The sequence below is a fragment of the Mustela putorius genome, unplaced genomic scaffold (assembly GCF_011764305.1).
Source record: "Mustela putorius furo isolate JIRA1106 unplaced genomic scaffold, ASM1176430v1.1 tig00000083_pilon_pilon_pilon, whole genome shotgun sequence".
Taxonomy (NCBI): domain Eukaryota; kingdom Metazoa; phylum Chordata; class Mammalia; order Carnivora; family Mustelidae; genus Mustela; species Mustela putorius.
In genome coordinates this window covers 10,542,951-10,554,754 of record NW_025421273.1, presented here as the reverse complement: position 1 = coordinate 10,554,754, position 11,804 = coordinate 10,542,951, and the positions used below count along the sequence as shown (strand labels likewise).

General features: G+C 48.9%; 1 protein-coding gene across 7 annotated transcripts in view; it reads left to right on the top strand.

Moving 5' to 3' along the window:
• The first annotated feature begins 71 nt into the window (after positions 1-71).
• GAK (cyclin G associated kinase) overlaps positions 72-11,804 on the top strand; it is a 55,914-nt gene continuing 44,181 nt past the window's right edge. For 2 of the 7 annotated variants that reach the window (XM_013045802.2, XM_045073670.1), the window contains exon 1: positions 11,737-11,798. Coding sequence is in view for 2 of the 7 variants with exons in the window: in XM_045073489.1 (XP_044929424.1) it covers positions 207-351; positions 11,737-11,798 (207 nt within the window). In the remaining 5 variants the exon portion in view is untranslated. Of the gene's footprint in view, positions 352-1,064; positions 1,142-7,976; positions 8,004-11,736; positions 11,799-11,804 lie in introns of those variants that run through there. The other 5 variants (XM_045073628.1, XM_045073489.1, XM_045073469.1 and 2 more) reach the window with 5 other exon arrangements.

Here is an 11,804-nt window from a genome sequence, read left to right as displayed (position 1 = left end):
TCCGCGACCGGGAGCCCGCGCACGCGCACCCTCCCGGCGCGGCGGAACTGAGGCGCGGCGTTTTCCCGGCTGCGGCGCGCCCCCGCGGCTACGTCACGGCGTCGGGGCGGAAGATGGTGCAGCTCGGGGCCGGCGGTTGCTGAGCGAACCCGGACGCGGCTGGACCCTGAGCTCCCCGCTCCGGCGCCCGCTGCGGGGCCGCGGCCATGTCGCTGCTGCAGTCTGCGCTGGACTTCCTGGCAGGCCCGGGCTCTTTGGGCGGCGCTGCCGGCCGCGACCAGACGGACTTCGTGGGGCAGACCGTGGAGCTGGGCGAGCTGCGGCTGCGGGTGCGGCGGGTCCTGGCCGAGGGTGAGGCCCGGACCGGGAGCGCGGGGGCCATCGCGGGGCGGCCGGGCGCGGGGCTGACCGGGAGGGGCGGGGTCGGACCGTGCCAGGTGCGGCGCGGTCCCGCGGGGCGGGGGTGGGGGAGGGTCGCCGCGGCGGGTGCAGGTGAGGCCGACCCGGCGTGACTGCCGTGGGTGAGCGAGGCGGGGTACGGGGCTGGGCACTTCCTTGCGGGAGGTGTGGCAGTCGTGGCAGGTGCGGGGCCGACCTGTGGCCGGAGGAGAGGCCGTGGCGGTGGGGGGAGGAGGTGGTAGGCAGGTGAGAGGCCACGGCGGGGCTGGAAGGAAGGGGACCCATAAGGCTGAGCAGTGCGCTGGACGGGGGTGAGTCATGGCCCTTGTGGGGCTGGCGGGACAGCAGTGCGTCTCCGGACATTGCGCTGTCCTCAGTTCTCAGGGTCCGGAGCGCGGGTGCGTGCGCCCCTTGGGGAGGGTGGTTGTCCTTGGACGTTGGGGTAGACCGTGCTGTGACCTATAGCCCAGCTTCCTCCTGTCGCCACCTGTTTCCCTTGCCCTGATCTTTGTGACTTAGGTTAGGGCATGCCAACAGTCGTGACCTGTGCACAGCCGTGCAGGTTGGACTCGCCAGTCATGGAGGAATTTCCTGGTCATTTTTAGTCATCTTTGTTTCTGCGTGCTGTCTCCAGCTTCCTGATGTCCTTTCTCTTCCTCACACAGAGTCTATTGCCATCGTCGGTGTGATCCCATTCTCTCCTCTGGATTTTCCTTACATTTTGTCGGTGGCGCCCACAGGGGTATGTCACATTTTGCTAGCTTGATGCTTACTGGCTGAACACAGTTGGCTCTGAGGCTGGTGCTGGAGCAGAACAGTATTTCCCTGAGTTAGCATGGGGCGCTGGAGTGGTGCAAGGTGGGACCACAGACCTGTCTGGGGTAGCTCTCAGGACTGCAGGCTTAGGCTGTCACGATCCCCAACCTACTGCCATGTCTGCTCAGTCTGAGGCAGGAAACTAGAGGACCCTTCTATGTCCTAATTCCTAAAGGCCTGAAGGGATGTTCTGGCTGCAGCATTATCATATGCTTTTTCTCCACTTGGGTAAAAAACGAACAGATTTTGGATGTGATTTGGTAGGAAAACCTCAGGCTTTTCTTGCAGAGGTGGGGGCCAGAATCTCTGCTAACATTAACGAGTGTGGTATCTGTTACAATGAGGGTTCCCTCGGATCAGTTCCTTTATTCTGAAAATACCAGGCAACTATCTTGGTTTTTTAAGAGATTCATAGGGACAGTAGGTGATTTTTGCCTTCCGGAATTTAAAATTAGACACATTCCAATGACAGAAGGACAGTGCAATACTGGAGGATCCTTGGGGCAGGACAGGCAGTGGCCAGGGTTCCAGCAGGCCAAAATGAGGTCAGAGTGCTCATTCAGAATGCTCCTACCAGGGCGGGGGCGGGGCCAGGCCGGAGGACAGGAATTAAAGATGGGAGGTGGGTCCTGTGGAGCAGGAAGCTTACGAGTCACTTAAAACCCAGGATGAAGAATGAGGAAATGGGACTAGCTGATAGGGTTGTGCAATAGAACCCACTCCCTTTGCTATCTAGGCACGTCAGGAGATAAAAATACCCAGCAAGGTCTTGATCTTGAGAAACATAACAGGAACCTTGTAGCTTTAAAGCTTGTGAACCCTCTTCCTGAACTGAAATGGTTAGAAAGCCATATGAAGTGTCAGGAAAAACAGCAGCTCTGGAACCTAGGCTGGGGGAATTCATGCTGTGTTGTATAAATGTGGGGAAGGTTCCAAACCTTAAACTCTGGGGTGGAGAGAGATGTTGACAACTTCACAGTTTTCCAGGTTTTGGAAAGATAATAGACATCCTTTATATCCTATGATATTCCTACAAGAGTTGGAAAAGTCTTTAATAATCTAATAAATCATGTATCCATAATTAAATGAGTATCCTCATTGTGGGATAATTAAGACTTTAAATAGCCCCACCTTATTTCATGTCAGGTGTTGCCCCAGATGAATTTAGGATGGATCAGATTTTGCTGTGAGAGGGCTTAGGAAAAAACACATTGTTTTCATAGCTTTTCGGAATTTGCATTTGTATCATGAAGTGGTTTGTGGCGCAGAACTGTGGAGCCACATAGCTTCCTAATCTTTTGAAAATTGGCTTAAGTGTTCATTTAAAAAAAAAATCAGGTTACTGGGAGTAACCCCAATGTCAGAGGGGCTGAGTCCAAGCAGATTCTAGAATACATTCTTTAAGTTCTCGTGTTTTGGATTTTGCACATTCTTGCTTGCTTCCTACTATCCAGAGAGGTGACAGAGGTGATCGCTCTGCTGGGTTTTTCCCCGCGAGGTGAGTCCACCTCTCCAGTGACTGTCTGACTTTGGCTGCACTGCTGACGAGGTGGTGTGGGGGCAGCTCTTCAGAAAAAGAAACAAGTCCACAGAGCTGTCCCATAATGTGTGTGTAACTAGTTGTGTGTGTTTGCGGGGACACCATGTGCCATGTGTGTTATCAATGGCCTTGGATGAATGTGGGTCCCTTGTGTTCTGTCTGGGGCCTGTACTGGCCTGAGAAGCTGTGAGGGCATGCGCCACACTAACTCTGGGCTGGCTGTTGTCCTAACCCTTCACCCCTCTGCCTCCTGATCTCTGCTTTTAGAGGGCTTTTGCCTTGGCTGTGTTAAGTGTCAGGATTGGGGATGGCACAGGGGCTGTTTGGTACTGGCTGGCAGTTGCTAGGTTGTACAGTAGGACTCTTGGCTAAAGGTTTCAGAAACCACTGGGGTTGGTGTGATGGAAGGAGAGGGTTGGAGGTTGAGTCAGGACGTCCTCTACAGGGATACACAGCATAGCATGTTTAAAGATGATTTGAAAAGATGGGGTGGTCATCGCTCCCTGACATTCTAGCACACGGCTCTTCCAACTTAGGAAGCATGCCTGAACCCTGAGGCCTGTGGGTTGGTGATCTTGTTCAAGTGTCTTTTCCCTCAACTGCCGTGGCTGCTTCACCCAGGGAGGGGTGCTGAGTAGATCTTTTCTGCAGATACCCTAGAGCACAGATAACCAAGGTCTTTGCAGGAAGCACCTGCGCCTTGGGCAACTGGTTCTAGTATTCAGACTGGTGTGGTTCAATCTTGTGTCGGGTTAATTGCTCTCTCTCAATTCTCCTATCCCCATTCTCTTCACTCGCACCTTGGCGACTGTACCATCAGCCCTTTAACTTGTCGTAACTAACACCTAGTGTGGAATAGTCATGGTCACCAGCACAACATTTATGAAGTTGTCTGGTGGGCGGAGTCCCTGGTGCTTCCTGTGTTCTGTCATCTGTAAGGACGGTCAGCAGCTTGCCAGGGCCACCAGACAGTGAGCAGGGGAGTTGGGACTGGTGGTGCATCTTCGGTCACCCTTATGGCACAGGTCCGCCTGTGGAGTGTGTCCTGCAGGGAGAAGTGTCCAGAGGATGTTACAGTGGAAGAAGCAGGTGGCCGTGCACCTGTTGGGGAGCCACCGGAGGTGGGCATTGCTGGGGGGCAAGATGGGAGCTGCGTGCCAGGGTTCCCTCGCCTTTTTGGTCTGTGCCTCAGTTGACTGCAGGTGCAGGTGGTATGCAGGTGCCCGGAGTGGGACATCATGGCGAGGTCACCATGGTGGGGAGATTATTGTGGGAGGAAGTCACCCTGTGTGGAGGTCACTGTTGTGGGGCAAGGGAAAGGCTGCCCTCTCTCTTTCCATTGGCCCGGTCTGTTCCTCTCTGTGACCTCCTGCTGTTGCATGGGCACATATCCCTGAAAGGTCTGTGGAGATCACGTGAGAATTGGAGGTGGAGGTAATGGGATGCCTGTTCCTAAGAAACACTGTCGATTGATAACATAAAGTAAGATCTCCTGGATTGCTCCTTGTGCTGCTGAGCCACGTTTCTTGGTGCTCACTGTCCCCTGCCCTGCCCTCCACCCCGAGTCCGTGACCTTGTGTAGAGCCCTACCAGACCCCACTGTCCCCACACCATCCTCGCTGCAATGGGCAAACACTATGTGGGCTTGTGTTGATTTGCGTTTCTCTGACTCATGAATTTGAGCATTTTCCATGCTTATTACCTTTTTCAGACCACTGTTCAGAATCATACATGGATGTCCTATGCCTGTTTTTCTTTGAAGTAAAAACAATTTAAAGTGAGTTATTGACATACAATAAAATGTACAGAGTTTAGATGCTCTGATAAGGGTTTACACCACGTACCCAACCAGTTGTCGAGTTAGAGAACTGTTGAGTGACCCCACAAACCCTCCCGTGGCTCCCAGACCCCTTCCCTGCCACCAGCCCCCCCAGCTAGGAGTTTCCCTCTCCCAGAGTATCCTGCACACGGCCCCGCACCCCGAGTGCTCTGTCCAGTTCTGAAGTTTGTTCCCTCCCTTGTAGTGGCTTGTCTGTCCACTCGCTTGTTGGATACTTGGGTGTTTCCAGTTTGGACCATGATGAGTAAAGCTGCCAAGAACATTCTTCCACAGTATTTTTTGTTGCCATGTGTTTTGTCTCAGGTAAAATACCCAGGAGTGGTATTTTGGGGTCTGGGTTGGACACAGGTCTCTTTGTGTGCAGCAGGTAGCACTGGTTTGTGCTCCTGGCAGCCTCGCAAGGGCTCCTGTCCTCAGCTGGCACCTGCATCAGTATTGCCAGTCATCCTGATTCTCTCTGCTCTTGTGTGTGCATGGGGGGTTGCTCTCTGGCATGGGATTTCCACGTGCCTGATGATACTACGCGGGACACTGTTTCTCCTGCTTATGAGACAGTTATGTGTCTTGTTTTGTGTGCAAAATGCCCTTTCGGGTCTTTTCTGTTTTGAATTGGGCTGGAGTTGTGGGAGTTTCTTATCGCAGATACAAGTCATGTATTTTTATATGATACACACAGATGCAGGTGTGTGAGGAGGAGGAAGAAAGCCGTAGATGGGGTCACTGCTGTCCCCGGCCAGGCTGCCCTGGGGAGCGGGAGGCCAGTCTGGCCAGCTGAGGTGTCTTTGCCTGTGTCCAAATTCCAGAATGTGCACGGGGTCTTAGCAGTGCCTCCCCTGTCATTTCTTTATGTGTCAGCAGTAATACTGTTTCTGTTGAGGGTTTGTTTGATAGAGAGCAAGAGCAAGCAGGGGGAGCAGCAGAGGGCGAAGGAGAAGCAGATTCCCCATGGAGCAGGGAGCCAGACACAGGACTTGATGCCAGGATCCTGGGGCCATGAGCCGAAGGCAGAGGCTTGACTGACTGAGCCCTAGGCCCAGCAGTATTACTGTTTTTATTTAAACTTTGATTTTGAGATAATTATAGATATTTACTTGTAGTTTTAAGAAATGACACTGGTATACTTTGCCCATTTCCCTCAGTGGTAACATCTTGAGAAGCTAGAGTCAGCATCTTGACATTGATGTCATCAAGACGCAGAAGTTTCATCTCCACAAGGACTCCTCCTGCCCCTTCACAGCCATGCCAACATTCTTAACCCTGGAAACCACTGATTTGGTCTCTCTCTTCAGTTTTGACATTTGTATATCCTTTTGGAATTGGCTTTTTTCACTCTGGAGTTCCAACTAGGTGGTTGTGTCCATAATGTGTTTGTGTTTATTGGTGACGAGCGTCACCAATGGTATGGATGGACCCCAGTTTATGTGATCATTCATGGAGTGACATGTGGGTTGTTTCCAGATGTTTTAGGCTATTAGAACTACAGTTGCCATATGCACTTGTGGGCAAGGTTTGTGTGAGTGTCATTTCTTACTTTTCTGGGATCGGTGCCCAGGACTGCAGGTTTAGTTCTAGGAAACCACCAGTCTATTCTTCAGAGTGGCTGTGCCATTTCCCATTTCTCACCAGCAGTGGCTGAGTGTCTTGTGCTTCTCAGGCTCCCATAAAAAATGCCACAGACTGGGGCATAAACAACAGGAATTTCTTTTTCCGCCCTGGAGGCTCCTCATCCCAGAGCCAATTGCCGGCAGTGGTGGTTCCTGGTGAGGCCTCTCCCTGCAGCTGGCAGGTGGTGTTGTCTCTGTCCCAGAGGGGAGAGAGACCGCAGTCCTATCGAGTCAGAGCCCCACTATGAACACCTGATTTCTGTAACTGCCTCCCTAAACCCCCCGTGTGCTCATACAGTCACACTGAGAGAGCTCAGTTTGTGGAGTCTGTGCCCACGCAGCTGAGCTCTTAACCAAGAGTGACCCAGTGTCCCTGGTCCTTGCCAGCATTTTGTGAAGTGTTTTTATTTTTTATTTTATTATTTTTTTAAAGGTTTTGTTTTTATTTATTTGCCAAACAGATCACAAGTAGGCAGAGAGGCAGGCAGAGAGAAAGGAGGAAGCAGGCTCCCTGCTGAGCAGAGAGCCCAATGCGGGACTTGATCCCAAGACCCTGGGATCATGACCCGCGCCAAAAGCAGAGGTTTAACCCACTGAGCCACCCAGGTGCCCCTGTGCAGCATTTTTATTTGATCATTCTAGCAGGTGTATAGGGATCCTGTATTGTGGCTTCAGTCTGTACATCTCTGGAGGCTGACCACACATCTTTGTGGGCAGTATGTCTCTGCCTGTCATGTTGTTTGCCTGTTTTAGAATTGAGTTTTCAATTATCACTGAGTTTTGAGAGTCCTTTATGTATTCTGGAGAGAAGTTCTCCATCAGACATGTGGTTTGCAAGAATTTTCTCTTTGTCAGCAGCTTGTCTTTTCATCTTAAACAGGGTTGTCTGCAGACCCACAGTTTTAATTTGATGAGGTCACATTATCAGCTCTTCCTCATGTGACTTCTGCTTTTACTGTCACATCTGGGAGCCCTTATACCCAGCTCTGGATTTTGAGGGTTTTTCTCCTACGTTTTGTCTAGGAGTTTTCTGCATTTACATTTGTACCTTCTTGAATTGATTGTCATAGAAAGCATAAAGTTTAGATCAAAGTTGCTTTTTTTTTTTTTAAGATTTTATTTATTTATTTGACAGACAGAGATCACAAGTAGACAGAGAGGCAGGCAGAGAGAGAGGAGGAAGAAGCAGGCTCCCTGCTGAGCAGAGAGCCCCATGCGGGGCTCGATCCCAGGACCCTGGGATTGTGACCTGAGCTGAAGGCAGAGGCTTTAACCCACTGAGCCACCCAGGCTTTTGTTTTGGTTTTTTGCACTGGTCATTGCACATGCTTCCACCAAGTTGATTTTGTGCCATTGTGAACCATCACTTGGCACATTTACATGACTGTTTTGGGACTTTTCAGTTTTGTTGCATTGGGAGCTTTGAATTTGTTCCTCCCCAGCACCACACAGTCTTGGTTAATGCAGCTACAGAACAGGTCCTGAAATTGGGAATTCTCTTTTAGGAAAAATTTCAAAAACAAAGAAAAGTAGAGTAATAGAACAAATATCTGTGTTCTTACTATCCAGAATTAATGGACGTTGATTTTTCAAAGATCATTTTTGATTCCAGACCTTTTACAAAGTAATTAACCATCACAGACACTGTGAGTGGCTCTGTTGACCTTCGGTACCCTGACTGTGTCTCCCTCTCCTCAGAGGCACCACCACCGTGGACTTCCTGTTTGTTGTCTTTACTTTCTCTACAAGCGTGTGTCCAACGGCGGTATGTAACGCTGCTGCCGGGACATTGAATGTTCCAAAGGTAATGTGTTTCAACATTGGAAGATGCTTTTCACTTAGGGTTTTGTTGTCCTGATCTGTGATTGCCCACTGTGTGTCAGATGCTGTTCTGGGTGCCAGTGGGAGAGCAGTAAACAAATCTCCAAATGGAATATGTGGCACAGCATCAGGAGTCAGAAAGCATTAGGAAGAGGGAACAAAATTGGCTGTAGGTGGTTGGAGCTGGGAAGGCCCCCAGGGAGGAGTGCAGAGCAGAGCCTGAGTGTGTGTGTGTGTGTGTGTGGCCAGTGACCAGGGCCAGGGTGCCCAGGTGGGATTGCAGGGCTCCAGGGGAAGGCCCTGTGAATAGGCTAGGGGGAGCATCCCGAGAACCTTGTAGTCTTGCTGAGGCTCCTCTTTGGTTCTAGAGGTTTTTGGTCAAGCCCTTGGAACTGTCTGCCTATAGTCATGTTGTCTGTAAATAACAGATTTAGCTCTTCCTTTCTGATCTTTATGCTGTTTGTCTGTCTGTCTAGCTTTCTGGTGCTGGTGACAGTCTGCAGTGGGAGGTATCACAGTGCTCTACAGACAGACCTGCCTTGGTCCCGAGATCAGAAAGCACCATTAGGGCTCCCATTAGCTGCAGGGTTTTGTAGTTGCCACTTGTCAGATTGAAGACATTCCCTCTCTTTGCCGAGAATGTTTTATGTTACTATTTTGAAAAGTTAGGGGCACCTGGGTGGCTCAGTCGGTGAAGCATCTGCTTCGGCTCAGGTCAGGATCCCAGAGTCCCACATCAGGCTCCTTGCTCAGCAGGGAGACTGGTTCCTCTCCCTCTGTCTCCTGGCTTGTGCTCACACTTCTGTCAAATAAATTCGTAAAATAAAATCTTTTAAAAAAGAGTCATGAGTGTTTTTGCATGTTGACAGATGCTTTCCGTGTGTCTGTTGAGTGACAGATGAGTTCCGTGTGTCTGAGGAGTCTGCCTTCCCTGTCCTTTGTGTCCTTTGCCACAGGAACTGTTTTTTGGTGTCAAACCACTGTTGGTCATAGAATGTTGTTCTTGCTGGGTGTTGCCCGACTCGCTCTGCTGGTATTTTCCTGATGGTTCTGACATCTGTGTTAACAAGTACTTTCTCGTTACCGTGATTGTGTCTGTGGCCTCACATGATGGGTTGGCATCTATTTTCTCCTGTCACTTAGGAAGGACTTTGTGCAAGATTGCTGTGCTGGTTCTTTCTTAAATGTTTCAGAGAATTCACCAGTGAATCCATCTGTTTTCTATTTTTGTTACACAGATTTTCACTTATTTCCTTTCATCTGTTTTCTTATATGGACTTGTTTTATTTTTTTTAGCAGGTCTGTTGAGATAAAAATGAGACACGATGTGCACATGTAGGTGTCAGACACATTAAACGTGTCCAGTACATATACACCTGTGTGCACATCGCTGTACCCAAGGCAGTGAACACATCCCTCACCTCCACAGTGTCTGTCCTTCCCCATTACACACCTTTCCTTCCTGCACCCTCCTCCCCTGGGCAGTCCCGATGTGCTTTCTGTTGCTGCAGATGAGTTAGTACTTTGTACAGTTCTCTGTAAGGGAGATCATGTGTCCCCTCTGCCTCCATGTTGCTGTGGGAACAGTAGTCCGTCCTGGTTATTGCTGGGTCGTGTTCTATGGAGGGACGGTTGGTTTGTCTGTTCACTGCTAATGGGGACATAGTTCGGGCAGTTACACATGAAGCTGCTGGGACCCTGTGTGTACAAGTCATTGTGTGGATGTGGCCTCCATTTTTCGTAGGTAAATGCCCAGCGGCGTGATGACAGACAGGGCTGTTGAGCTAGCTTACCTTTACCCATGGAAGAAACTACCAAGCTGTGTTCCCATAAGCAGGGTAGAAGCCTCACTACTAGGATGTGGGTGGACCCACATCCTAGTAACACTGAGTATGATCTGTTTAAAACACTGAGGCCTTCTAATTAGACGCACACAGGTGTGTTTCCCTAAAGTGTGTGTTTCCCTAATGGGTGATGGCGTTGAGCATCTTTTCATGTGCTACTCACCACTCATGTATCTTTGGTGAACTTTTTACATAGTCCACCCATTCAAAATTTTGTTACTCCGTTTTGGATTTTCTTTATATTTTCTAGATGGAGTCCTTTATTGGGCCTGTGATTGAAAGTGCAGCTAGGCCACCTGTGTGACTCAGTCTGTTAAGCATCTGACTTCTCACTCTCTCAAGTGGTGTATCTAAAAAACCAGAAGTTCTTTACTTTGATGAAGTCTGCTTGTCATTGTTCTCATTTGTGGATCATACTTCCATTCTTAAGTCTAAGAAATCTCTAGGGCATATAGAAATATAATTGTTTTGAGAGCGTGCTCATGGTCCTGCCTGGGGGTGGATGGGGGAGGATGGTGCAGAGGCAGAGGGAGAGAGAATCTTAAGCAGGCTCCATGCAGAGCACTACCTGGGGCTTGATCTCACGACCCTGAGATCATGACCTGAGTGGAAATCAAGAGTTAGACACTCAACCTACTGAGCTATCCAGGCGCCCCTGAAATACAGTTGATTTTTGAATTGTGCATATAACCCATGATTACCCTAAACTCCTTTATTAGTTATAGTAGCTTTTTGGGGGGATAGATGTCACAATATTATCAACACAATCATTTTGTGTGCAAAGAAAACCATTTTCACTTCTTTCTTTTCCATCTGGATGCCTTTTATCTCTCTTCTTGCCTGATGGCACTGGCCAAGCTTCCAGTGCGATATTGAGTGGCAGTGGTGAGAGCACCTGTCCTCACCCTGTTCCTGCTGTGAGGAGAAGCATGGGGTCTCCTACCACTGGCATGAGGCTGCCGGTGAGTCTCTTGTAGACACCTGTTGTCAGGTTAGCGAGCGGCCTCATGTTCCTAGTCTACTGAGAGGTCTTCATTTCAAGATGTAATTTTCCACCGTGCAAAACTAGTAAAAGCTAAGCAAGTTAATTCTGAAAACAAGAGAATTACATTATTTTCAAATATTTAACCAGCTCTATTCAGTCATGATATATGATGTTTTGTATATATTGTTTGGTTTGTTATGCCGACATTTTATTGTACTCAGAATTAAGAATTTGTGAAGGGGGAGCCTGTGTAGTTCAGTTTAGGCAGCTGCCTTTGGCTCAGGTCATGATCCCAGGGTTCTGGGATCGAGTCCCAATGGGGCTCCCTGCTCAGCAGAGAGCCTACTTCTCCCTCTCCCCTCTGCTCCTGCCTGTGTTCCCTCTCTGGTTGTCTCTCTGTCAAATAAATAAGTAAAATATTAAAAAAAGAATTTGTGAAGAATTCTTTATATTTATGTAGGGTACTAGATGTACTTGAAAGTTTTGGGGGGCTTTGGGCACTGCTAGCCTCTTTTATTCTAGATGCTGGTGATTTGTCCTCTCTTCTCTTTCTTGCTCTTGCTCCCTCTGTGATCAGTCTGTCTAGAATTTATCAGTTTCATTTTCTTGTTTTCAGAGAATTTTGGCTTTCAGAGGCTCTGGTATTACTGATTTTCTCCATTCTTTTCCTCATTGATCTCTGTTCCTACATTGGTTTCCTTCCTGTCTCTGAAGCAGGATATTTAAAAGGCAGGATCATATCAATTAGGGCCATTATGTTTGTGGAAAACAAAATTGCCTGCCACAAGTCCAGTTTGTGTTTCACTACTTAATGAAGATATTTGTAAAGCTTACTATCAAATAAAGTCATAGCACTGAACTGATATGTCTGTCTTTCTAATTTTCAGGAGGGTTTGCATTTGTATATGAAGCTCAAGACCTGGGAAGTGGCAGAGAGTATGCCTTAAAGGTAAAT